At 53.3% G+C, this 25,827-nt stretch overlaps 1 protein-coding gene across 12 annotated transcripts in view; it reads right to left on the minus strand.

Moving 5' to 3' along the window:
* SYCP1 (synaptonemal complex protein 1) overlaps window positions 1-25,827 on the minus strand; it is a 6,803,167-nt gene that overhangs the window by 3,226,724 nt on the left and 3,550,616 nt on the right. For all 12 annotated transcript variants that reach the window (XM_078644363.1, XM_078644366.1, XM_078644361.1 and 9 more), the window contains one exon: window positions 14,117-14,198. In XM_078644363.1, coding sequence (XP_078500489.1) covers window positions 14,117-14,198 — 82 coding nt within the window. The remainder of the gene's footprint in view (window positions 1-14,116; window positions 14,199-25,827) is intronic.

Raw genomic sequence — 25,827 nt, forward strand, 5'->3', positions numbered from 1 at the left:
CTGCTTGTCACAAGTGCATACTTGTGCCAAACAGAGACCCCCAATTCTAACATTGGACGCAGCGGTGAGGATTTGCGAATTTGCATTTGTAGTTGACATACAGTAAATTACTGATCATCACATAGTGAAAGCAGACCTATAACGCAGTCACAGATTTCCATTTTTAAAAATTTTGTTGGGACATCTGCCATTGTTGAAGCCATGCCTGGCTCACTCCCTGCTGGAGGAGCACCCTCTGTAATTTCTGGAATTGAAGATGTGGACTGGGAACAAGGAGGTCTGGAGAGCTACGGAGTAGAGCAATTGAAAGGCTTCTGTAGAAAGTTCAGAGCTGCACACACTGGGTGCAAAAAGAAAGCCCACTACATCAAGGCGCTGAGAGCCTGGAAGGAGTCTAGAGATCCACAGACTCCGGTGGATATCATACCACCAGATGCCGCTGTGGAGCCCAACAGAGGCCTGTCACCAGAGGAGCTGGCGGACAGGGCAGCAGACAGGGCACATGCAATGGAGATGGCAAGATTAGCTGGGCAAATGGAAATGGACAAGCAAAGATTGGCCATGGAGGCGCAGCAACACCAAATGGAACATGACCTGAGATTGAAGGAGTTAGAGCTGAGAGGTTTGGGAACAACTCCTTCTGGTGGCAGCACAACGCCGGTGCAGGTAGAGTCCAGGGTGTACATCCCCAAAGATGTAGTTAAGGAGTTCTTTAGGGGGGATGACATAGGACAGTGGTTTAGGGCCTATGAGGTAGCCATGTCCTCCCACCGGGTCCCTGACAAGGATTGGGGAGCGGGGTTGTGGGGGAAGTTCCTTAGCGAAGGGCGGGATACCCTGCTAGATTTACACCTTGAAGAACAGAGTTCCTACCCCCGCATGAAAGAAGCCTTAATGACCAGGTATGGGCTTACCCCTGAAATGTATAGACAGAGGTTCAGGGGGTGTGAGAAGCGTCCTGGGGGTACATATGTGGAGTATGTGACTTTTTTTCGCAGAACCCTGGATGGTTAAGGTAAATGATTTTCAAGGTCTCTTTGATTTAATTGCATGGGAGCACTTGTCTGCAAATTGTTTTCCTGAGCTACGCCAGCACCTGATTGATAGCAAGCTGTCCAACCCGAGGAAGCTTGCTGAGGAGGCGGACCGCTGGCTCAGCACCAGGGTCCACAAGGGTCCAGTGGGAGACTCCGCCAAGGGTGGGCAGGGTCCCCAGCAGAAGAGTGGGGGGACAGGGGTAAACAGAAAGGGTTCCCTAAAGGCCCCCAAAGTAATCCCCAAGGGAACCAGCAGCGAGGTTCTCAGCCTCCCCCACCCCCAAAGCAGAACGGGGCCCGACAGGTAGACCTGTTCCAAAGGGGCCCTTCAATTGTTACAAATGTGGTGACCCGGGGCACATAGCCAGTGACCCCAAGTGTCGCCTGTTTGGTAAACCAGCACCCACTGGTGCTCCACCCCGGCAAGTGACTAGTGTTCACTTAGGAGAAGAAGTAATGGTCCCAGAGGGTGGAGATCCTGTCCAGATGACCCTAGTCTCGCTAGGAGACAGTGAGATGGTCCCTGAGAACTACCTGCCCTCTAACACTAAGAAATATGGGCAGGTGGTGACCATCAATGGTAGGAAAGCTGAGGCTCTTAGAGACACAGGAGCCAGTGTGACTGCAGTGGGGCAGCACCTGGTGTCTCAAGAGCAGGTTGTACCCCATGCCTACTGCAGGGTTGTCAACGCTGACAATTCAGAGAGTCAGTGTCTGATGGCTCAAGTTCCCTTCGTGTGTGGGGGTCTCTGGTACTCTGCAGGTCTGTGCGAGGAAAACCATGCCTGTGGACTGTTTGCTAGGGAATGACTTGGAGGACTCCCCTTGGGAAAAGGTGGAGAAGACGACTCACCTGAGGATGGTGGGTCTGCCTGACTGGGCGTGCGTGACCACCCGGTCAATGGCAGCCGGTAGGGGTGCTCAAGAGATCTGAAGGAGAGGCCCAGGAACCGGCCTTAGAGAGAAGGCGCAGGGGGGCGCGGGAAACCGGCCCCTGTTGTTCCCACGGTCCAGGAGGAAGCAGACCTTGAGGGGGATGCCCTGGAGCCTACTGGGGAACAAATTGCTGAACTGGGGGACCTGCCTGAGCTGAACCATTGGCAGCAAGAAGGAGGCCCCTCCAGGGAGGAATTCTGCAGGGAGCAGAAAGAATGCCCTTCTCTCGTGGGTATGCGGCAGCAGGCTGCAGACCAGGCCAATGGTGTTCAGGCCAAGACACATTATGTGTACTGGGAGAATGACCTCCTGTATTCAGAGCCTAAGGCTGCTGAACCTGGGTCAGCCCGTGTGCTGGTGGTACCTCAGAAGTTCAGAGCCTTCCTACTGGGACTGGCTCATGATGTGCCGTTAGCAGGACATTTGGGGATGGACAAGACCTATGACAGGCTTGTCACCCACTTCTACTGGCCCCAAATGCACAAGAGCTCAGATGCTCATTGTAGGACCTGTCAGACTTGCCAGGCAAGTGGTAAGAGCGGAGGGAAGCCCAAGGTTCCCCTGCAACCTTTCCCAGTGGTCAGTACTCCATTCCAACGAGTGGGTATTGACATTATTGGGCCTCTGGACCCCAAGACAGCCATGGGCAACAGGTTCATCCTGGTCTTGGTGGACCATGCCACCCGGTACCCTGAAGCCATCCCTCTGAGGACAGTGACGGGCCCCGTGGTGGGACGTGCACTGATGGGAATTTTCTCACGAGTGGGATTCCCTCTAGAGGTGGTGAGTGACAGGGGGACCAACTTCATATCCAAATATATGAAGTCCCTTTGGCAAGAGTGTGGTGTAACCTACAAGTTCACCACCCCTTACCATCCCCAAGGAAATGGGTTGGTTGAGAGATTCAACCGAACCCTGAAAGGCATGATCATAGGCCTGGAAGGTCCAATGAGGCGTAAGTGGGACGTCCTCTTGCCATGCCTTCTCTTTGCATACCGTGAGGTGCCACAGAAGTCCCTAGGGTTCAGCCCCTTTGAACTGCTGTATGGTCACCCAGTGAGAGGACCTCTGAGTTTGGTAAAGGAAGGCTGGGAGCAATCTCCCAGGAAACCTCCCCAGAATGTATACAGTTACATGCTGGCCTTCAGAAACCAGACCGGGCGCTTCAGACAACTTGCTGAGGCAAATCTCGAAGCCAGCCAGGAAGAGATGGAGCGGTGGTACGACCAGAATGCCACTCTGGTAGAGCTTCAGCCTGTGCAACAGGTGTGGGTCTTGGCCCCAGTGGAGCCTTGTGCACTTCAGGATAAGTGGACAGGTCCATTTGAGGTTGTGGAGCGCAAGAGTCCGGTAACCTACTTGGTGGACATGCAGTCTCCCAGGAACCATTTGAGGGTCCTACATGTTAACCACCTTAAGCCCCACTTGCAGAGGTCCGAAGTGGGCATGTTGTTGGCAACTGATGATGGAACGGAGGAGGAGTCTGAGCCTCTTCCTGACCTCTTGGTAGCCTCTGAGAAAGATGGGTCAGTGGATGGAGTTAACCTCTCACCCACCCTGACACCTGAGCAACAGGAAGACTGCCGCCAATTGCTGGGACAGTTTCCGGATCTGTTCTCCCTGGTTCCTGGTGTCACAGATTGGTGCGTCCATGATGTGGACACAGGAGACAGCTTACCGGTGAAGCATAAGGCCTACCGAGTAACTGACAGGGTCAGGGCCTGCATCAAGGAGGAGGTCTCCAAGATGCTTGCTCTTAGGGTGGTTGAGTCCTCCAGTAGTCCTTGGTCCAGCCCGTGGTCTTGGTCCCAAAGGCTGCTGCGCCGGGAGCCACACCTGAACTCCGGTTCTGTGTGGACTACAGAGGACTCAATTCAGTCACCAAGACTGACGCGCACCCTATCCCCAGAGCTGATGAGCTCATTGATCGGCTAGGGGCTGCCCGGTTCCTCAGCACGTTTGATTTAACGTCTGGGTACTGGCAGATCGCCTTGACCGATGGGGCAAAGGAGAGGTCCGCATTCTCTACACCAGATGGGCATTTCCAGTTCCGGGTCATGCCATTTGGAATGAAGAATGCCCCTGCCACCTTTCAGAGGTTGGTCAACCAGGTGTTGGCTGGGCTGGATGAGTTCAGTGCCGCCTACCTGGATGACATCGCAGTGTTCAGTGGTACCTGGCCAGAACACCTGCGACACCTCTGGGAAGTGTTGACGGCCCTGCGCAAGGCAGGCCTCACAATCAAGGCAAGCAAGTGCCAGATTGGGCAGGGTTCAGTGGTGTACTTGGGACACCAAGTGGGGAGTGGCAAGGTGGCACCCTTGCAACCCAAAATTGAGACCATCCTGGCTTGGGAACCCCCCAAGACCCAGACTGCAGTGAGGGCCTTCCTGGGGCTCACTGGGTACTACAGGAGGTTTGTCAAGGGCTGTGGCACTATTGTGACCCCCTTGACAGAGCTGACTTCCAAGAAGCAGCCCAGGAATGTGATTTGGACTGACACCTGTCAGAAGGCTTTTGACACCCTGAAGACTGCCATGTGCACGGCGCCCGTGCTCCTGGCCCCTGATTTCTCCAAGGAATTTCTGGTGCAGACAGACGCTTCAGAGCATGGTGTAGGGGCTGTTCTCTCACAGATGACTGAGGAGGGCTGGGACCAACCTGTAGCCTTCATCAGTAGGAGGTTACTTCCACGGGAAAGTAGGTGGAGTGCAATAGAGCGAGAAGCATTTGCTGTGGTCTGGGCACTGAAGAAGCTAAGACCCTACTTGTTTGGGTCTCACTTCCGGGTTCAGACAGACCACAGGCCCCTCAGATGGTTGATGCAGATGAGGGGTGAGAACCCAAAACTGTTGAGGTGGTCCATCTCCCTACAGGGTATGGACTTCACGGTGGAACATCGCCCTGGCACAGATCACGCCAACGCTGACGGTCTGTCCAGGTTTTTCCACCTTAGTGATGAGGAACTCCCTGGGGAAGGGTAGTTCCCCCCACATTTCAGCTGGAGGGGACACGTGTTAGACCTGGCACCTTGGCGTGAGTTTCCCTTCCACTTTTTGCTGATATGCCTCAGATGTTTTTGCTGGTGTCCGCTGCTCAGGGCACTGCGCCACGGCCAACCCGTGTCGCAGTGCAAGTGCTCCCTACTGTAAAGTGTATATGTGATTGATGTCCATGATTGGTTCATTGGATTTACTGTCAGTCCCCAGTAAAGTGCACCAGGAGTGCCAGGGCTTGTAAATACCAATACTGCTAGTGGGCCTGCAGCGCTGGTTGCGCCACCCACAGAAGCAGCCTTTTAAAATGTGTCTAGGGTCTGCCATTGCAGAACCTGCGTGCAGTCTGGTACTGTCATGCTGGCTGGGCAAGTGCACACACTTGCCAGCCTCTAAACCTTCCCTTAACTTCATATTAGTCACCCCTATGGTAGGCCCAAGGGCAGGGTGCATTGTAAGTGTAAGGTAGGACATGCTCTGATGAGTGTGGCATGTCCTAATAGTGAATTACAGCCAAATTCGTTTTTCACTATTGTAAGGCTACCTGTTCCCTTTAGGCCAGTTGGGCTGCTGGAATTATTACACCCTATAATCCCAGCAGGCTCAGGGAACATGGTAGAAAATCATGTTTAGTAGGCCTGAACTCAGAATAATGAAATACTTCTTTTAGTAAAGTTTATTTTAATATCCTGTGTTTGCAAATGCTACTTTTAGAAAGTTAGCATTTGCTTGCCTAACCATTTCAGCCCGCCTCTGCTTGGATGTGTATCTGACTGTCTGGGTTGTGTGAGTGACAGGGCTGGGGGATGACAGGTGGTGAATGGAAGGATTACACCTTAGTGGGAGGTAGGAGTTTCCCTGGACTCTTCATCAGGCTGTGCTCTGCCACCACAATGCTGGCTCTGCCCCCCTGGGGAGCGACTGATGACTCAGCCTGCACCTGGCCCAGGAAGGGCGAAGCACTGTCAACAAGGTACTCCTGGCTGCCCCTGTCCCCACAATGCTGGTTCCACCCTCCTGTGGAGCGTCTGATGTGCCTGCCCTCACACTGAAAGCAGAAGCCAGAAGTACACCCAACAAGTGCTCAGAGGCTGAGAGCAGTTATGCAAAGGCCCCCCTGGCCTGTGAGAACAAAAGAAACTCTGTATAAAAGTAGGAGCCCTGCTCCTTGTAAATCAGAATCCTGTTTTACCACGAAGGACCTCTTCCCGACTAGAAGGAGAAGAAGACGCTGGAAGGACTGGCCTGCTTGCCTTGCTGAGAAAGGAGAGGAAAAGACTTGATGAGAAAAGACCTTGCTACCTTGTGCTTTAAACATTCTCCAAGGGCTTGAGTGGAGCTTGCCCCCTGAACTGAATCGCAGGACCATTGGGTTCTATGTGCCTTCGCTCGTCTTGAGCACCAAGCCGTGTGTGCCTCCCGCCGGAGAAGACTGCGCCCCTCATCGCCCCCTCCTAGGGCTGTGGCACTCGGGAGCTTGCCTGCCCTTCAACCCGTGAGAGCCTCGCTCTGTCCAGAGCCGCTCTCTGTCCCCGGGTCAGGCCGCCTGCTCCTCTGCCTAAGCCTGCCACTGGAGCGCGCTGAACCGCTCTCGCCCCTCCCGCCGGAATTCGCTGGGAGGTCGTGATCTCTGCCGAGACCGCAGCCCGCACAGCCGTGCCCTGCCGTCCCCGCTTCACGACCCCTGAGCATTTACAGGCCGCGCCGCCCCCCCCCCTCTGTGGAGACCCCTAGTACCGTGGTACTAGGCGTCGAGGGCCGCGCCTGCCTGTGAGCCGGCACCTGCTACTGCCCGAGATCCGAAGGTGCTCACGAAACTGACAAGTCGCGCCGATCTGTTGCATGACACGCAATCTGGGTTCCGTGCAAATTTTAGCACGGAGTCGGCTCTTCTCGAGGTCACGGATGCCATCAGGGAATCACTCGACTCTGGGGGAAGAGCCATGTTGGTAATGCTAGATTTGTCGGCGGCTTTCGACACCGTTCCTCACGATCACCTCCTTGTAAGACTCTGGGAGAGTGGCATCCGGGGAACGGTGTGGAATTGGCTTAAATCTTTTCTGGCCGACCGCCAGCAAACGATCTGGGCGCCCCCTTTCTCCGCTGATATGGCTCCACTAGAGGTAGGGGTTCCGCAAGGCTCCATTCTTAGCCCCATGCTATTTAACATCTTTATGGCCCCTCTGGCGGTAGTCGCGGAGTCTTTTGGCGCCCAGATCGTATCTTACGCCGATGACACCCAGCTCCTATTCACTTGTGATAGGGGCGGGTCATTCGACGGCGTACAGATTAGGGATTGCCTTGGTGCAGTCTTTGAGTGGTTCAGGTGTAATGGATTAAAGTGCAATTCCGATAAGTCGGAGCTGCTCTTTTTTGGATGCACCTGTGAACCAGATTGGAAAGCTTGGTGGCCACAAGACTTGTTTCCTCCTGACAATGTGTCCCTCAAGGCTAAAAACCTGGGAGTGATTGTGGACAGTGAACTGTCCTTTGGGCCACACATTTCGTGCCTTTCAGGTAAATGCTTTGGCATTTTACGGATGCTGAGGAAGTTTCTTCCTCTAGTGTCCTTCCAGCATAGGAAGATTGTTGTTCAGGCCTTGATCGGATCTCGACTGGACTATGCAAACGCGCTTTTTCTGGGTCTACCAAAATATCTCCTGACCCGTTTGCAAGTAGTCCAGAACTCGGCAGCCCGTGCTATTTACGGGCTCCCGAGACGAGCAGGTGCCACTGTCCTACTGAACACCTTACACTGGCTACCGATCGCTAAAAGAATTCTCTTCAAGTACTTGACTTTTGCCTTTAAAGCTCTACAAGGCTCTGGCCCCAAGTACATAAGGAAACGCCTCTCCCGATATGTACCCGGCAGGTCTCTGAGATCATCTTGTCTATCCAAAATGGCAGTCCCGGCTATCAGGCGTGCAAGGATGGGAGGTCGATCTTTCTGCTACTTAGTCCCGAAGGAGTGGAATGAACTACCACTCTCTCAGACAGGCTTACCAGTCTCTTTGCTTTTAGAAGAGAGCTTAAAACGTGGCTTTTTACTAAATAAACTTGTTATTTTTTCTTCTGTCTGCTTTTTTTTTTTTCACAACCGTGTTTATTAGAAGTTTAAGCAGATCATAAGTACAGTCCTCCAAAATCAGGAGAACACGTCAGTGGTCTACATACAATAGAGTGCATGCATAGCTTAAACGTTTAACTGGCCCCCTCCCGCCCCTTTGTCCCCTCCAACAACCCTAAAATTCCCCACTACCCACCCCTTATCCCGCCCTAACCCGGTGCACGTGATCACAATCAGCTGCAGTATACAGATTAAAGCAAAAATAGGCATCTTGGAGCCACCTAGGCCCCGAGGTCTCTGTCAGTAGACAGTCCATCATCCATGTCAATGGGAGGTTCCAAGGTCAGGTCTCTGTAGTCTGCCCACCGCTTCCAGATCTTATAATGTTTCCGGGGGCAGCCCCGGGCCTCAAACGCTGGCAATTCCAACCCCATGAGGAAATCTAAGCCCGCCCTCCAGGCGCCAAGTGGGGGAGCGCGGTCACTCTTCCAGGCCCTCGCCAGATCCCGCTTGGCCACAACAAGGCCCAGCAGAAGGAGATGGCGCTTATAGATGTTACCACCTACTTGATCTAGGATATGAAGAAGACCCAATCTGAGCGTACGAGGAAGATCCCACCCCAGCACCTCCGATAGGCAGTCCCACACCCCATTCCAGAACCGGGCTAGGCCCACACACGACCACACAGTATGCACCAATGTGCCTCTCTCAGTCCCGCAACGCAGGCAGTCTGGGGTAGCAATAAGGCCCGCCTTCCACAGTCTCTCTCTGGTGTAATTGGCCCGATGCAGGTACTTATACTGTATGAACCGTAATCTCACTGCTATTGCCGCCCCACGGGGGGACTCTAGTGCCTCCCTCCAGTCATCCTCATCCAACGGACCGACATCCACCTCCCAGGAGGCCTTAAACGACATAAGGGAAGAGGAGCAGTGAGTGACCAGCATCTGGTAAATTTTGGAGACTTTTTTATCCCCCAGATCTCCCATGAAAAGCTTAGCTTCCACGGGGCTAAACTCCGGAAGCTGGTCCAGCCCCTCCAGACTCGGCGCAAGAGCATGACGGAGCTGTAGGTATTTAAAAAACTGGGTCTTGGGCATGTCAAATTCAGTGCTGAGAGCTCTTCTGTCTGCTTTTTAGTTGTTATGTTGCTGTCTTGCTTGCTGTTTTTCTTCGCCAAAGCGCCGGGATGCTCCTCGGAGTAGCCGAGCGCTATAGAAGAAATAAATTAACATAACATAACATAACATAACCTGGCACGGCTCGTCCTTAAGAAACCTGACAACCGCTGGAAGGACTTCACACCGGGCTAGGGGCCCGCAACGTTTGTTTTCCCCTTCTTCAAGTCCGCCGCACCGCAAGCCCGGCCCGCCGCCTGCTCTGTCCCCGAGCCGCTGGGAAGAGTCGGACGCGGCCTCAGCAGCCTCACGCCCGCCGCGTGAGCCACGGTAGACGCCGGATCAGTTTCCTCGGCGAACGCGAGGAAAGCGCTGCGAAGTGCACCGGAGGTCTTAGGCTGACTGTGAAGCCCTGAAAAGGGTAGGAGAGACCATTGTAACGTGAAGCCCTTCCCCTGAACTAAAGGAACTATTGGAACAAGTAAACAACCATTTTAAGTACAACAAAGAACATTTGCCGTTTTTATCATCTGGTGGCATAAAGAAAAACGTTATTGGTCTTGTGAATAAGCCTGATCTGAGATATATATATTTTTACATAAAGAATCGTATTTTGATATATACTTCCAGCCTGGTGTCCATTTGTGGGGGGATTGGTACATTTTACTGTGTGTGTGATTAAAAATGCTTAACTGAATAACGCCTGAAGAATAGCCTTGGCTGCTCACGCCACGCACCCAGAGGGTGAGCAAGGGTAATTCTAAGGGGTCATCCTTTGCCCTGACTTGGAAAAGAGAGGGTCCCTGCTTGTCACAAGTGCATACTTGCGCCAAACAGAGACCCCCAATTCTAACAATGCACACTTCATTTTCCCTCTTGAAATGTATCGTTTGCTACCTCTTGTATTTTGTTTGCTTTTGATACATGCACAATTGCCATCATTGCCTCATGTTACGTAACGTTTGTTCTTGTGTTTTCAGTATCTGCCATTTAGTGCAGTATTATACCTCTATTTGTACTTTGTACGCTTTTGTAACATACACACTTCACTTATTTCCTCTTGTAACGTATCGTTTGCTACCTCTTGTATTTTGTTTGCTCTTGAGTCATGCACAATTGTCACTATTGCCTTATGTAATGTACCGTTTGCTTTTGTAACATGCTGACTTGTAATGTTTCCTCATGTTTCACTACTGTTCCTATTGTGAAGCGCTCTGACACCATCGGGTGAAGTCCGCTCTATATAAAAACGCATAAAATAAACAAAGCCGCAAAGGCACCTGGTACTGTGGGGTAATAGCAAATGGAAGGACAGTTCATGCGCCATCATGATCTGCAGCACAAACCACAGCAACAGCCTGAAGAAACCGAGGCTCTCTTCCCGCCCCGTGCCGGCCCGGAGGGGCCTCTACTGCAAGCAGCTGGTCAATCAATCAATCAATCAATCAATCAGTGACACTTATATAGCGCGCTACCTACCCGAAGGGTCTCAAGGCGCTGGGGGGGGGGGGGGTGCCGCTACTGCTCGAACAGCCAGGTCTTCAGCTTCTTCCTGAAGGAGAGGTGGTCTTGGGTCAGGCGCAGGTCGGTCGGGAGGGAGTTCCAGGTCTTGGCGGCCAGGTAGGAGAAGGACCTTCCTCCTGATGTCGCTCTTCGGATGCGGGGGACGGCGGCGAGGGCGTGGTTGGCTGATCGGAGGTGGCGTTTGGGAGCGTAGAAGTTGACTCGGCTGTTGAGGTAGCTCGGGCCTTGGTCGTGTAGGGCTTTGTGTGCGTGGGTGAGGAGGCGGAACGTGATTCTTTTGTTGACGGGGAGCCAGTGAAGGTCTCTCAGATGTCCGGAGATGTGGCTGGTTCGTGGGAGGTCGAGGATGAGTCTGGCTGAGGCGTTCTGGATCCGCTGGAGTCTCTTCTGGAGCTTGGCGGTGGTCCCGGCGTAGAGGGCGTTGCCGTAGTCCAGCCGGCTGGTGACGAGGGCCTGGGTGACGGTCTTCCTGGTCTCGGTGGGGATCCACCAGAAGATCTTCCGTAGCATGCGCAGGATGTTGAAGCATGCCGAGGAGACGTTGTTGACTTGCCTGGTCATGGAGAGGGAGGAGTCCAGGATGAAGCCCAGGTTGCGTGCGTGGTCCGTCGGTTTGGGTGCGGTGCCCAGGGCGGGGGGCCACCAGGAGTCGTCCCAGGCGGAGGGCGAGGGGCCCAGGATGAGGACCTCCGTCTTGTCCGAGTTCAGTTTCAGGCGGCTGGTCGTCATCCACTCGGCTACCTCTTTCATCCCTTCGTGCAGGTTGGCTCTGGCGGCGGCGGGGTTGTTGGTCAGGGAGAGGATCAGCTGGGTGTCGTCGGCGTAGGAGATTATGCTGAGGTTGTGTTTGCGTACGATGGCCGCGAGGGGGCTCATGTAGACGTTGAAGAGGGTGGGGCTCAGAGAGGATCCTTGGGGGACGCCGCAGATGACTTCGGTGGCCTCTGACTTGTACGGTGGTAGGCGGACTCTCTGTGTTCTTCCGTCGAGGAAGGAGATGATCCATTCCAGTGCCTTCCCCTGGACTCCGGCGTTGTCGAGGCGCTGCACTAGGGTGCGGTGGCAAACCGTGTCGAAGGCCGCGGAGAGGTCAAGGAGGATGAGGGCCGCTGTTTCTCCATTATCCATCAGGGCTCGGATGTCATCGGTGGCGGCGATGAGGGCGGTCTCGGTGCTGTGATTGGCTCGGAAGCCGGACTGTGAGGGGTCGAGGGATCCGTTCGTCTCGAGGAAGGCGGCCATCTGCTTGTTGACGTTCTTCTCAATGACTTTGGCTGGAAACGGGAGGAGCGAGATGGGGCGGTAATTCTTGAGGTCGGTGGGGTCCGCTGTTGGTTTCTTGAGTAGAGCGCTGAGTTCGGCGTGCTTCCAGCTCTCAGGGAAGGTGGCGGTGTCGAAGGATGTGTTGATGATGTCTCGCAGGTGGGGTGCGATGACAGCGTCGGCCTTGTTGAAGACGTGGTGAGGGCAGGGGTCGGTTGGTGATCCGGAGTGAGACTCTCAGCAGCAGCCAACAGGCAGCGATGAGTCAAAGGGGTGAAAGGAGGAGCAGACACGGCGGGCGGAATAGAGGGCGCGGTACCCAGGAAACCGTGCCGTAATTTTGAAAAAATGGGGAGAATAAAAATACTCTTGTGGCAGTGAGCATGCTTGAAATACTTCTGCATGCATGCATTGAGCTGTACAGTGCAGAGTAGGAGGAAGATGTCGCAGGCGTAGCGGTCTTCGGGTGCAGCAGCCGGCGCCACTGCCGGGTGCTTCATAGCGCTCTTCTTTGGCCCTGCTATGTACACTGCGCCGCCTGGATGAAAGAAGGGCCTGGCCCGCTGCAGCTGTTACCCAAGAACTGCACAGTACGTCGCAAGAAGTCAAGAACTGCACAGTCCGTCGCCGGAACTCCCTCTTTTCCCGTTTCCTGGAATAAAATGTCACGGCTCCAAGGACCGCAAATTTATCAATCAATTCAAGCCAACTGAAAAAACTTGAAGAGCAATGACCTTCTGCCGTTTGTCTTCCAACACTCACCAAAGGCTGCAAAAGTACCAAAAGGAATGCACTTCAGTGTGGACCTCATACTATTATTCTCAATTGTCAGCCTTTGTTAAATATTATTTTGAAAGGGAGCCTCAGAGTGGGAGTGCGGGTGGGAGGGGCCGAGAAGGACAGACGGGGAAAGAGAGCCTCAGTACCTCCGGCGGCCTGACTGCTTGGACGGGAGTGTGGGTGGGAGAGGCCGAGAAGGACAGACGGGGAAAGGAAGTGTTGCGAAAGAAAGATAACTAACCCGATGGTTGAGAAAATTATTTATTTTAAGAACATGTAAATATAAGGCCCCCCCTCAGTACGGAGAGCCTGACTGTGTGGATGGGAGTGCGGGTGGGAGGGGCTGAGAAGGACAGCCGGGGAAAGGAAGCCTCAGTACGGAGAGCCCGACTGCATGGACGAAAAGGCAGAATGGGAGTGCAGGTGGGAGGGGCCGAAGACAGACGGGGAAAGGGAGCCTGACAGCAGTGATAGAGTGGACTTCCGTGGTGTAAAGGGCAGAATGGGAGTGCGGGTGGGAGGGGCCGCGAAGGACGGACGGGAGAGGGGGAGGTAGAGGAACAAAATAGTGCTTGAGTAAAGGGGTCAGTAGCCGTGGCAGGATACAAATGACGACATGGTCGTCATGAGGCGGGACCAGATAGCCTAAAACCTATCAGAACGCTGTATTTAGGACATAAGCCTTTAAAAAACATGGGCGGAGAGTGGGCGGAGCTTCCACGAAGTTTCCCCACTATAGTGTATACTGCATGCCTCGCAAAGCGAGCAGCGCATGCGCTGCAACGCTAGACGAGGCCTAAAAAAGGGGCAGTTAAAAAAGACTGGGGGTACCTCTTCTCCGGATCTGCGCTGACTGCCACGGATAGGAAAGAACTGATGTCAGCATGCTGGGGTGGCATTTATATAGGCACCGTGTATCTCACTTCCGGCGCGGATGATGGCGACAACACCACACGGTGCAGAACGATGCCACCTACTGGCCCACAGGCATATTGCTCACACACATTTTCAGATCCAGTCTGAAGCCTGGGCAAATTTCTAAGGTGAGGAATATGCATCTGGAAGTCACCATCGGATGAACAGCTTCGAAATGTAGTGACCTGTGGGAGGGGCGATCCTAAACATTCTAATATTTGTAAGTACTGTGAAGAAATAAAGAACTGGAATAATGAAGATTACCAGTGTGTAATTCAAGCAATAGGCAATTAAAAACAAATTCACATTCTTTGCTCAAGGTCAGAGAGTAATTTATTGAGATGGAGAGGACCTGCTAAGTAATAAAGTGAACATATTGTATTTTCAAAAGAGAAATAAAGCATGATAGAACATTCTTTCACGTTTTGCAATTTGTTGCATTCGTCTCAAGTAAAACAATATATAGTGAAAGGTACGTACTTTATCTACACTTTCATCCAGTTTGTTTTGAACTTCTTCACCTTCTAGCTCCATTTTCTTCTTTAGAGATTCCAACTCATTTCTAATTGTCAAAAAAGAGAAAGGAAATGGTTCCAATGCAGACAAAGGGTACTGTCCCAAGCATAAATGTTACTTAAGCCTGTGAGAAACACCAATGAACTAATGAATTATAAACTGTCAACTATACACATAAAGGATTACTGTTGCTGCATATACACAGGATCTGCCTTATACTATTTGAAATTAAATGCTACATGAAACAAACGTGACCTATTCAGCTCACTATTGTTGCTTCATTGTAATGATTCCTATTGTATAATGAACAAGTTACTTACCTTTGGTAACGATATATATGTAAGAAACATTAGTAGTGATAGATTCCTTACCTTAGACCTACCCCCAGGCATCAGACTGAATCCAGAAAGTTTTCGTCAGCAGTACCCCTGCGCTTCGGAAGGTGGCGTTGTGCACTCCACGTCCGTCATTGACATCATGGTCGTCGAGATGACGTTGCGGCAGCTACTTAGACATCACCCTCGCGTGCTGATGTCATTACTGTGCACGACTTTCCCCACCATGAACGCATAGCCATGCAAGATAATGACCACTGGTGCCTTGAAACTAGGGCCTTGTAAGGGATGACCTTAACCCTAGAAATCAGTTCGCAGAAAAGGGGAGGATGGATGGGGCAGTAAGGAATCTATCACTACTAATATTTCTTACAGATATAGTGTTACCGAAGGTAAGTAACTTGTTCATCTGTAAGATACACATAGTGATAGATTCCTTACCTTAGAATAGATAACCCAGCAATACCAACCCCGGTGGTGGGTCTGCGAACCAAAATCACAACAGAAAGTCCCGGAGAACAGAAAATGGCCAAAGAAGCCGTCTCTCCAGACTTGGCTGTTGAGGCAGTAGTGCTTAGTAAAAGTGTGCAGCGAGGCGCACGTATCTGCTTGACAGATGTCTGGCAAGGGGACACCACGTCCCGATGCTGTAGTGGCTGCCGTCACCCTAGTTGAATGAGCGCGGAGCCACACTGGAGGCTCCTTTGTAGTCAGAGAATAACAGGCTCTAATACATAAGATAACCCATCTTGAATGGTCCACTTGTGCACGGCCCGACCTTTCTTTGCGCAACACAGCCAACAAAGAGCTGGTCAACCACCCCGAACTGTTGGGTGCAGTTCAAGTAAAATGAGACATTTTGGGTCCAGACGGTGGAGCCTCTCTTCCTCTCTAGAAGGATGCCGGGAAGGAAAGAAAGTGGGCAAAGTGATGGTTTGCCCGAAGTGAAAAGCAGTGACAACTTTTGGCAAAAAGGAAGGAAGAAGGCTTACAAGAAAGAGCCTGGAACACACTCACTCTCCTACGCGAGGTGATGGCAACTAGGAAAGCAGTCTTCATAGTCAAGAGACGCAGAGGACAATTATGAAGAGGCTCAAAGGGAGCGCACATTGAATATGTGAGAACCAGATTCAAGTCCCACTGTGGCATCACAAAAAGAATAGGAGGGAAAAGGTGAGTAATGCCTTTGAGGAATTCCTTTACAACAGGAGACATGAAGAGAGAGGGCTGATCAGGGAGCCTGAGAAAGGCCGAAATAGCAGAGAGGTAGCCCTTGATAGTGCCCAGAGCAGAGCCCTGCTAGCCCAATGAAGAAACAAAAGGACTTCTGAAAGAGGGGCGGAGAGGGGATCCACAGCCTTTGCTGTGCTCCATACCACAAATTTGTTCCACCTGCAGGCGTATACCAACTTAGTGGAGGGCTGCCTGGATCCAGAAAAACATTACAAACCTCAGGAGGGAAGTCAAAAGGAATCAACTGCCGCTGCTCAATCTCCACGCAAGGAGGTGGAGACTGGACAGGTTCGGGTGGAGGACCGTTTCCTGCTGCTGGGACAGGAGATCCTCCCGAAGAGGCAGTAGGATCAGGGGATCGATGGTTATACTGAGTAGCTCGGGATACCATACTTTTCGAGCCCAGTACGGAGGCACAAGAATGACTTGGACCCAGTCTCGCCTGATCTTCTTCAGCACTCTAGGTAGAAGTGGTATAGGCGGAAAGGCGTACAACAGACCGCAACTCCATTCGCAACGAAAAGCGCCGCCGAGTGAGTGCAGCCTTGGAAATTCCAACCAGCAGAACTGCTGACATTGCGCGTTCTCTTCGTTGGCGAATAGATCTAACCAAGGCTCTCCCCACTGTTGAAAAAGACCTTGTGCCAAGTGTGAGAAGTTGGCCTGGTATATGATGTTCTAGTGAACATCTTGCACCAGTCCAAACAACCCTATGGGGATGGTAGTAAGTCAACCTTATAGACCAGCTATCCTAGTGTTAGCGTGGACAGAACAGTCTTAGGCTAAAAGACTCTTGAGAGCGTGTAAAGCCAGCTGTTTTACCATATGTAACCCCTTGAATATCAAATGAAATGACACCACACAGGATATATATAAAATATATATGTATTTATTTACTAACACACTCCTCTGAACTCTTTATGAGGTCAGAGGCAAAAGCACATCACAAGTTACTCTTAGAAATACTTTAAATAGCACAAGTTACAGTCAGGCCCTAGGGGCCCGTAAAACCATATACTAAGTAAGTGGTATAAGAACCACGACTGGAGAAAAGGAAAGGCCTAGGGCCTAGAGAATCGCTGGGGCTACACTATCTGACCCTTAGGTTAGGAGTAGGAGGCCCACAGGCGGCGCGTGCAGTGTCTTTACACACACGCGAAAGTCAATGTTAAGTCAATGGGAACTTAGAGTTTAGAAAAAGAATGATTTAGGACACTTCCGGTCTAGCTAGAAGGAAACAGCTAAAAACCTAGACACTTGGATAGTCAATACCCTTGGGAGCACCGAAGTACTCACGTTACCTCACCCACAGGAAGCGGGTGCATAGGTGTGAAGATGTGTCGGGTTTCGCCGTTGAAGTCTATGGAGCCTGTGAAGAAAGATGCTGCAGGCGACCAGGAGGAAGATGTCCGGGGGGATCCAAGGGTGGATCAAGGATGAAGAAGACCTGAAAGCAGAGGGGACAGAGTCTGGGTCACTAGCCAGTGACCAGGTGGAACCAGGAAGGAACCAGACGACGTCGAGGAGAAATCAGGTGCTGTCGTGAAGCTTGTCTCTTCAGCCACGCGGACAAGGATGCGACGAGGACGGCCTGATGCTGGAGAGGAGCTGTCCCACGAAGGTTCTCGCAGATGGAAGGGTCGACTGCCGGATTGGAGTCAACAAGCCTTGGCAAAGGCGACCCACGCAGGATACATAGAAGGCTTCTGATGCAGACCAGCAAGGTCTGAGGTGCCTCACCTTTGCAGGGAGGCAAGGGCCAGTCTGGAGCAACCAGACCAGCAAGGTGATTCAAAAGGATTGTCGTCACAGAGGCTACTAGCCAGCGGGCCAGCAACCGGACAACGCGTCGAGCAGAACACAAGCAGAAGGGCCCTACGCAGAACTCGTGGAGTGTGGAGGGCTGATCTTCGGTGCAGGTGGAGCTCGGATTCGGGGCTTCTCAATTCCTAATGACAGGTTCGAGGATACCTCAGGAGCTGCACAGTTAGCAAGTCGTGGACTTTCCAAGATGTCCGGTCCCACGTGTCTCGTCGCCTCCACGGATCTCAGCTATGCTGCAGACGTGAAGAGAGGGTCAAAGAGGTCTGGAAGTCTGGGTCTTGTCAGGCTCTGTGCTCGGGTCCCGGCTGGACCGTCGACAAAGCAAGCCGCTGATTTGATGGATGGTGCCTGGTTGCCAAGGGTGGTCACTCCTTGGCCACAAGGGAGATTCTTCAGTCTTCAGCTTCAGCAGAACGTCAAAGGTCCAGAGTTTCCTTTCAAGTTTCAGTTCAGGATCAAATCTAAAGTCCAAGGACACAGCTCCTACCTTTATACAGCTAAAAGGGGCTGGATTTGTTCCTAGGTCCCTCCAATGGGTGGGACCAGGAAGGGGGGTGGTTACACCCCCTCTCCTTTGTCCAGTTTCGTGCCAGAACTGGTCCTGGAGTGGCCCAGCAACCGGTTTGAACTGGGGTTTGCATGAAGCACCTAGTGTGCCTCAGACTGTCTCAATCTGTTCAGCCCTCCCTGTGCCAATACACAAAGTCCTGTCTGGGGTGGTGCTCTCACCTCTCCAGTCAGGAAACCTATTTTCCAAACCTCCGTGACTGGAAGGACTCCCAGCAGCAGGAGGTCAGACTTGTGTCTGTGGCAGCAGCGTCCATTTTGTGACGCTGGGGCTCTGGTTAACTTTAACCGGGATAGTCAGCAACAACATGTCTTCTCCCTCTAGAAGGGTGGAATGCTACCCCCATCTCCAGAATTGGCGAGGGGGTAGTATTCCAAAGCGTATGACACCTTACACGACATGTTTAACTAAAGGCAAACCAAAGTTAGCATTCAACCGTGAGGATTATAATGCACTTAAGAGTATATGGTATGGCGATATCATAGAACAGCTATAAGGACATGGTTCCGAAAGCTGCAGACAGGCTCAGCTCATGCTAGAGCACCGTCTCACACATAATCATGCACTCTGCCTCCAGGATTGTTAAGGCCTGCAATAGGAGTGACTTATAGGTTACTGTGTGTCTATATATAAGGGTAGATATAGGAATACTATACCTAAGCAAGGGGTGATTACACGACCTTCCCCAGCTGAGTGATCAGCCAGTTGTGTCAGTTTGAGTGGCCAGCCAGGGGTGGCATAATACATGCTGCAGCCCCTGGTAGGCCTTGGTTACACCTATGCCCTGAGTACCTAGGGTACACTTCTACAGGGGCTGACAAGGTGAACCAATTCCCAATTGTGGATGTACCTAGAGTATATGGTGCGAATTTAGAGAGAGTGCATCTGGGCTGTGGGTCTGATTAGCAGGCCCACAGCCACATCTAAGTCGAAAACCAGAAAGCAAAAGCAAAAAGTGGGGGTGACCATAGGAAGCAGACCCTACTCTCCTACAGTGCCCAGAGCAGAGCCCTGCTGGGCAAGAGAAAGAAGAAAGAGGAGAACCTCAGAAAGAGGGGGAGAGAGTGAATCCACAGCCTTTTCTGTGCACCATACCACAAATGTGTTACACCTGCAGGCGTATACCGATTTTGTGGAGGGACGCCTGGCTGCCTGAACCACATCGCAGACTTCAGGAGGCAAGTCAAATGGCCTCAACTGTCGCCGCTCAATCTCCACGCATGGAAGTGGAGACTGGACAGGTTCGGGTGGAGGACCGTCCCCTGCTGCTGCGACAGAAGGTCCTCCTGAAGAGGCAGACGAATCGGGGGATGGACTGACATGCTGAGTAGCTCGGGATAACAGTATCTTCGTGCCTAGTCCTGAGCCACAAGGATGACTTGGGCCCGGTCGCGCCCGATCTTCTTCAGCACTCTGGGCAGAAGTGGTATAGGCGGAAAGGTGTACAACAGATCGCAGCTCCACTCGTGACGAAAAGCGTCTCCGAGCGAGTGCCGCCTTGGAAATTCCAATGCGCAGAACTGATGACATTGCGCGTTCTCTTCTGTGGTGTATAGATCTAACCAAGGCTCTCCCCACTGCTGAAAGAGGCATTGCGCCACGTCCGAGTTCAGACGCCATTCGTGATCCATCATGCACCGACGGCTGAGTTCGTCCACCCTGGCGTTCAGGGAACCTGCCAGGTGTTGAACCACCAGGGACACACCCTGATGTTCCAGCCATTGCCAGAGACACAGAGCCTCCTGGCATAGGATCCACAACCCCACCCCGCCCTGTTTGTTGCAGTACCACATGGCGGTGGAGTTGTCCGTGAACAGCTGCACTACACTCCACCGGACAGAGGGGAGGAATGCTTTCAGCGCAAGCCGGATTGCCCACAGCTCCAGAAGGTTGATGTGGAGCCAGGACTCCGCCGGAGACCAGAGGCCTCTGATCTCCGCCTCTCCCACGTAGCCCCCCCAGCCCAGGAGAGACGCGTCCATCACAACTATGTGCTCCGGTTGGGGAAGGGAGAGGGATCTGCCGCCGACCCAATTGCGGTCCGTGAGCCACCACTGCAACTGTCTTGCAGTACCCTACGAGATCAAGACATGGTCGAACAAGTTGCCCTGATGCTGGGCCCACTGAAACTTCAGTTCCCACTGCAGAGCCCGCATTCACCACCTGGCGTGATGCACCAGTAGGATACAGGAGGTCATCAGCCCCAGAAGCCGCAGCGTCAACCTGACCGAAACTCGGGATGAAGGCTGAAAGATGGGAATCAGAGCCTGAATATCCCGGACCCGCTGTTCGGGAGGATAAACCCGAAACTGCACCGAGTCTAGAACCGCTCTGATGAAGAGGAGCTTCTGAGAGGGGCTCAGGTGTGACTTCGGTACATTGATGGAGAACCCCAGAAGGTGCAGGAGGTCGGTCGTAGTCTGGAGGTGGCTGACGACTGTCTGGGGTGAGCCCGCCTTCAACAACCAGTCATCAAGATAGGGGAAGACTGACACCCCTAATCTGCGCAGATGAGCTGCGACCACCGCCATCACTTTTGTGAACACCCGAGGGGCGCTGGTAAGGCCGAAGGGGAGCACGGTAAACTGAAAGTGCTCGTTGCCTACCGTGAACCGCAGGTAGCGCCGGTGGGCCGGCAGGACAGGGATGTGGAAATACGCGTCCTGCAAGTCAAACGATACCATCCAGTTTCCGGGGCCAGGGCAGCTAAGATCTGAGCCAAAGTCAGCATCTTGAACTTCTCCTTCCGGAGGAAGCCGTTGATGTTCCGGAGGTCCAAGATAGGGCATAGGCCCCCTTTGACCTTCTTGGGAACCAGAAAGTAGTGGGAGTAGCAACCACACCATACTTCTGGCTCAGGAACGAGCTTGATGGCCCACTTGGCCAAGAGGGCCTCAACTTCCTCCTGTAGAAGATTCAAGTGATTCCCCTTACACGCGGTGGTATTGCGGTGGCATGGCTGGAGGGGTCGCCTTGAAGGGGAGGAAGTAGCCTCTTTGGACGATTTGCAGGTGATGGCGAACCCTGCCCCCCACTGGCGCCAAATGGGCCTGAAAGCTCAGACTAGGAGGGCTTTGAGGCGAATGCTGTGGGGGTGGATGTGGACTGGCCTCGCCGCTGTCTCCGGGCACCGCCACGGCGGTTACCACGTCTGCCACCGTGCTGGATGTTAGTCTGCGGCCCGTGGCTGGCAGGACGTGTGGGGGCACCCCTTCCTTGGCCTCAAAAGGAGCGAAAGGCAGACTGCTGCTGACGCGGGGCCGACAGGCCCAAGGACTTAGCCGTAGCACTGGAGTCCTTGAAGCGTTCAAGCGCATGATATGCCTTACCACCTAAGAGGTGGCTGCCATCAAACAGCATGTCCATGAGGGTGCTCTGGACATCAGCCGAAAAGTTGGCGGACCTCAGCCAGGCGTGGCTGCGAACTGCCCAGCGAGTCCGTGGCATCCAGCCCACATCGAATAGAATACTGCGCTGCGTCTCGTCCCTCCGTGAGGGCTTGAGCGAGTGTTGGACTTGGCCCTTCTGGCAGGTTCCCCCCTGATCTTCTTTCCCTATTAATCTGACATTATTGTAGTGATTTCTGGTCTCTGCGCACTTTAGCACTGTGGCGCAGTGTAAAGTGTGTGCGCTCTCTGAGTGCGTGTGTGAGATTGAGCTGCCCTCCCATAGGAATGCATGGGGGATCTGTGCGTCCATGGTAGTTCCTGATGTGTGGGGAGTGCAGGGTCAAATTTGGTATGTGCAGACTCCTGTGATTAAATGCTACGCGATGATGTGTGCAGATTTATTGTGTCTAGTGTGGAAGTGCCACTTCTATAAGTTGGCATGTCTGTGCAGTAAATGTGAATTGGCTGTCTGGCTTGTGATTGGCTTGAGCTGGCTGTTGTGCCTGGCTCCAGGAGTCAGGATGGGTCTGCCCCGGTGGTGAAAGGGGAGATCTGCATGTTGATGGCAGGGAGGGGCTGCACATGGGACCTGAATAGGGCTGGGCCTTCCCTACACAATGCTGGCTCCGCCCCCTGTGGTGCGACTGATGTCCCTAGCCTGTCCTGTGAATGGGGAAAGAGGCTGAGCCCAACAGAGTGCTCCAGAACCAGCTGCGTCTGATTTTCCCTCACCCTGCACCCTAGAGACAAAGGAAATGTGTGTATAAAAAGAGGCTGTGACCTCATGTAAAATGTTCTTGTTCCCTGACTTGAATCTACCAGGGGCGTGCTGCTGCTGGGGCGCAGGGGAAGGCTTGCCTCCCTGGGCCTTGCCCAGCCCCTGGATGCCTGGGTACCTGGAGTTCTCTCTTGTTCCTGACCTGCAAGGGGGGCCTGCTGCTGCTGGGCCCCAGGAGGATACCGCCACTGGGGACTACCTCCCTGCCTGGAGGGCCCTGTGAGCTGCCCCCTGGGTCCAGCCTTTGCCCCCCTGCCTTCATTCCTTTTTGGACTTTGTCCCTGGACCTTTGGGACTTTGGTGGCCTACCAGCGCTTGGGAAGCGCTGGCCTCCCCCTCAAAAATAGCGCATTGCGCCGCTGGAGCAGCGATCCCTTTCTGGAGGGATTCCCCAGCGTGGGGATCCCCCCCTTTTTCTTCCTTCCAGAGCAGGTGCCCACCCTGCAGAATTGCAGCTTTGTGGTTCATTACGGCTTGTATGCCGTTCCAGATGCCGATGTCTGCGCTGGTGCCCACCCCGCAGATTTGCCCTTTATTACATCCCTAGCGGGTGCCCACCCCGCCAGGGTCCTTGTGCCTGTTTTTGAAACCTGTAGCGGGTTTCTACCCCGCCAGGGACGTTGTTACTGAGGCGGGTGCCTACTCCGCGTTGCCCCCGTAGAGAGAAGCAGGTCCGCGGCCTGCCAGGTTGTAGGCGGGGCCTAGCGGACGAAAGAGGAAGGGCCCGGCGGCAGGAAGCGCCGTGTTGAGAGAGCCCCGCCTCTTGAAGAGGAAGGTCGCGCCCCCACGAGAAGTGCTGTGGTCAGCGAGGCTCCCCGAGTGAAGGAAGAGCCCCGCAGCCCAGGAAGATCAAAAGCGGAGGGGGCCCAAGGCACATTGTCGGTGCCTGCCCCTGCCGCACTTGAAGAGGAGCCCCCGTGAGAAGAGAGCAGCCCGGTGAGTTGCAAAGGGGCTGGGGGGTGCTCCGTGGGGGTGACTGTGATGCCTGGCCAAGGCACAACACCAGTGGATGCATTTTGAGCGACCCCGTTGTGCAGAGGGTCGCTCCACTAATCTTGGGGCTTATTTTCTAAAGGGGCCATTGTCTTTTCGAGTCCCCGGAGCGGGACTCCAACGTCTGGGGGCATTTTTGAATCTCGAGCCCACGAGGCTCCAACGCTGAAGGGGGCATTTGCTTATTTAGAGCCAAAGAGGCTCCCACGTGGTTTCAGGGGCACTGTTGCTTCTGTAAGAGCCCAGAGGAGAGCCAGGAGGCACGCTGGTGCCAGGCTCAGTTCCCAGCTGCCCAGCACTTAGTTGGCAGCTGCATCGTTTAGGCCCTTGCACATTCTTCTTTAGCTGCCTGCGCAGCCAGCCCAGACATTCTGGACATTGGGCCTGTGAGCCCCTGAGAGGCCAAGATGGCTTGGGGTCAGTTATGTGATTTTTGGCACAAATGTGATATTTGCCTAAAGCACAAGTTACTACTTGTGTAACGATATATCTGTAAGAGACATTAGTTAGTATTAGATTCCTTACCTTAGAATATCCCCAGGCGTCAGACTGGATCCGGAAATTTTTGCGTAGCAGTACCCTTGCGCGTCGGTAGGCGTCGTCTGCGGCTCCGCGTCCGTCGTCGGCGTCGTGGGCGCCGTGATGACGTCGTCGGAGTACTTAGACGCCGCCTCCGCCTGCTGATGTCAGTTCTTAGACACAGCTTTTCCGCGCCAGAAACCTAGAGCCATGTTAAAAACCAACACTGGTGCCATTGAAACTAGGGCCCTGAAAGGGGACAACCCTAACCCTAGATATTGGTTCGCAGAACGGGGAGGATGGGTGGGTCGGTAAGGAATCTAATACTAACTAATGTCTCTTACAGATATATCGTTACACAAGTAGTAACTTGTGCATCTAAAAGAGACACGTTAGTATTAGATTCCTTACCTTAGAATAGATACCCCAGCAATACCAACCCCGGTGGTGGGTCTGCGAACCAATAATCACACCAGAAAGTCCTAGAGGACGGAAAGGCCAAAGAAGCCATCCCTCCGGACTTGGCTGTCCAGGCAGTAGTGCCTTGCAAACGTGTGCAGCGATGCCCACGTAGCTGCCTGACAGATGTCTTGTAAGGGCACACCCCTGCCCAGGGCAGTGGTAGCCGCCGTCGCTCGGGTAGAATGAGCCCGCAGTCCAACCGGGGGCTCCCTCCTAGCCAAGGAGTAGCATGCCTGGATACACAGGATGATCCACCGAGAGATGGTCCTCTTGTGCACCGCTTTCCCCTTCTTCGCGCCCACGTAACCAACAAAGAGTTGGTCATCCACCCGGAACTGGCGTGTGCGATCCAAGTAGAATGAGAGCGCACGTTTTGGGTCCAGACGGTGGAGCCGCTCTTCCTCTTTAGAGGGATGCGGTGGCGGGAAGAAGGTTGGCAAGGTGATAGACTGCCCGATGTGGAAGGCCGTGACAACCTTGGGCAGGAAAGAAGGTTTGGTACGCAGCACCACTTTGTCCAGATGGACAAAAAGGAAAGGTGGAGTACAAGAAAGGGCCTGGAGCTCACTCACTCTCCTGGCAGAGGTGATGGCAACCAGGAAAGCAGTCTTCAGAGTTAGAAGGCGTAGAGGACGATTGTGAAGTGGCTCAAAGGGAGCGCACATCAGAAATGTAAGAACCAGGTTCAAGTCCCACTGAGGCATCACAAACGGAACAGGAGGAAACGTGTGTGTGATGCCCTTAAGAAATCTATTAACAATGGGGGACTTGAACAAAGAAGGTTGATTAGGCAGCCTGAGAAAGGCTGAAAGGGCAGAAAGGTAGCCCTTGATAGTGCCCAGAGCAGAGCCCTGCTGGGCAAGAGAAAGAAGGAAGAGAAGGACCTCAGAAAGAAGGGCATTGAGGGGATCCACAGCCTTTGCTGTGCACCATGCCACAAATCTGTTCCACCTGCAGCCGTATACCGACTTTGTGGAGGGACGCCTGGCTGCCAGAATGATGTTACAAACTTCAGGAGGCAAGTCAAATGGCCTCAACTGTCGCCGCTCAATCTCCAAGGATGGAGGTGGAGACTGGACAGGTTCGGGTGGAGGATCGTACCCTGCTGCTGCGACAGAAGGTCCTCCTGAAGAGGCAGACGAACCGGGGGATCGACTGACATACTGAGTAGCTCTGGATACCAGTACCTTCTCGCCCAGTCCGGAGCCACAAGGATGACTTGGGCCCGGTCGCGCTTGATCTTCTTCAGCACTCTGGGCAGAAGTGGTATAGGCGGAAAGGCGTACAACAGACCGCAACTCCACTCGCGACGAAAAGCGTCTCCGAGCGAGTGCCGCCTTGGAAATTCCAATGCGCAGAACTGATGACATTGTGCGTTCTCTTCTGTGGCGAATAGATCTAACCAAGGCTCTCCCCATCGCTGAAAGAGGCCTTGCGCCACATCCGAGTTCAGACGCCATTCGTGATCCATCATGCACCGAAGGCTGAGCTCGTCCGCCCTAGCGTTCAGAGAACCTGCCAGGTGTTGAGCCACCAGGGTCACGCCCTGGCGTTCCAGCCATTGCCAAAGGCGA

This window comes from Lissotriton helveticus, chromosome 5_1 (genome assembly GCF_964261635.1).
Source record: "Lissotriton helveticus chromosome 5_1, aLisHel1.1, whole genome shotgun sequence".
NCBI classification, from domain to species: domain Eukaryota; kingdom Metazoa; phylum Chordata; class Amphibia; order Caudata; family Salamandridae; genus Lissotriton; species Lissotriton helveticus.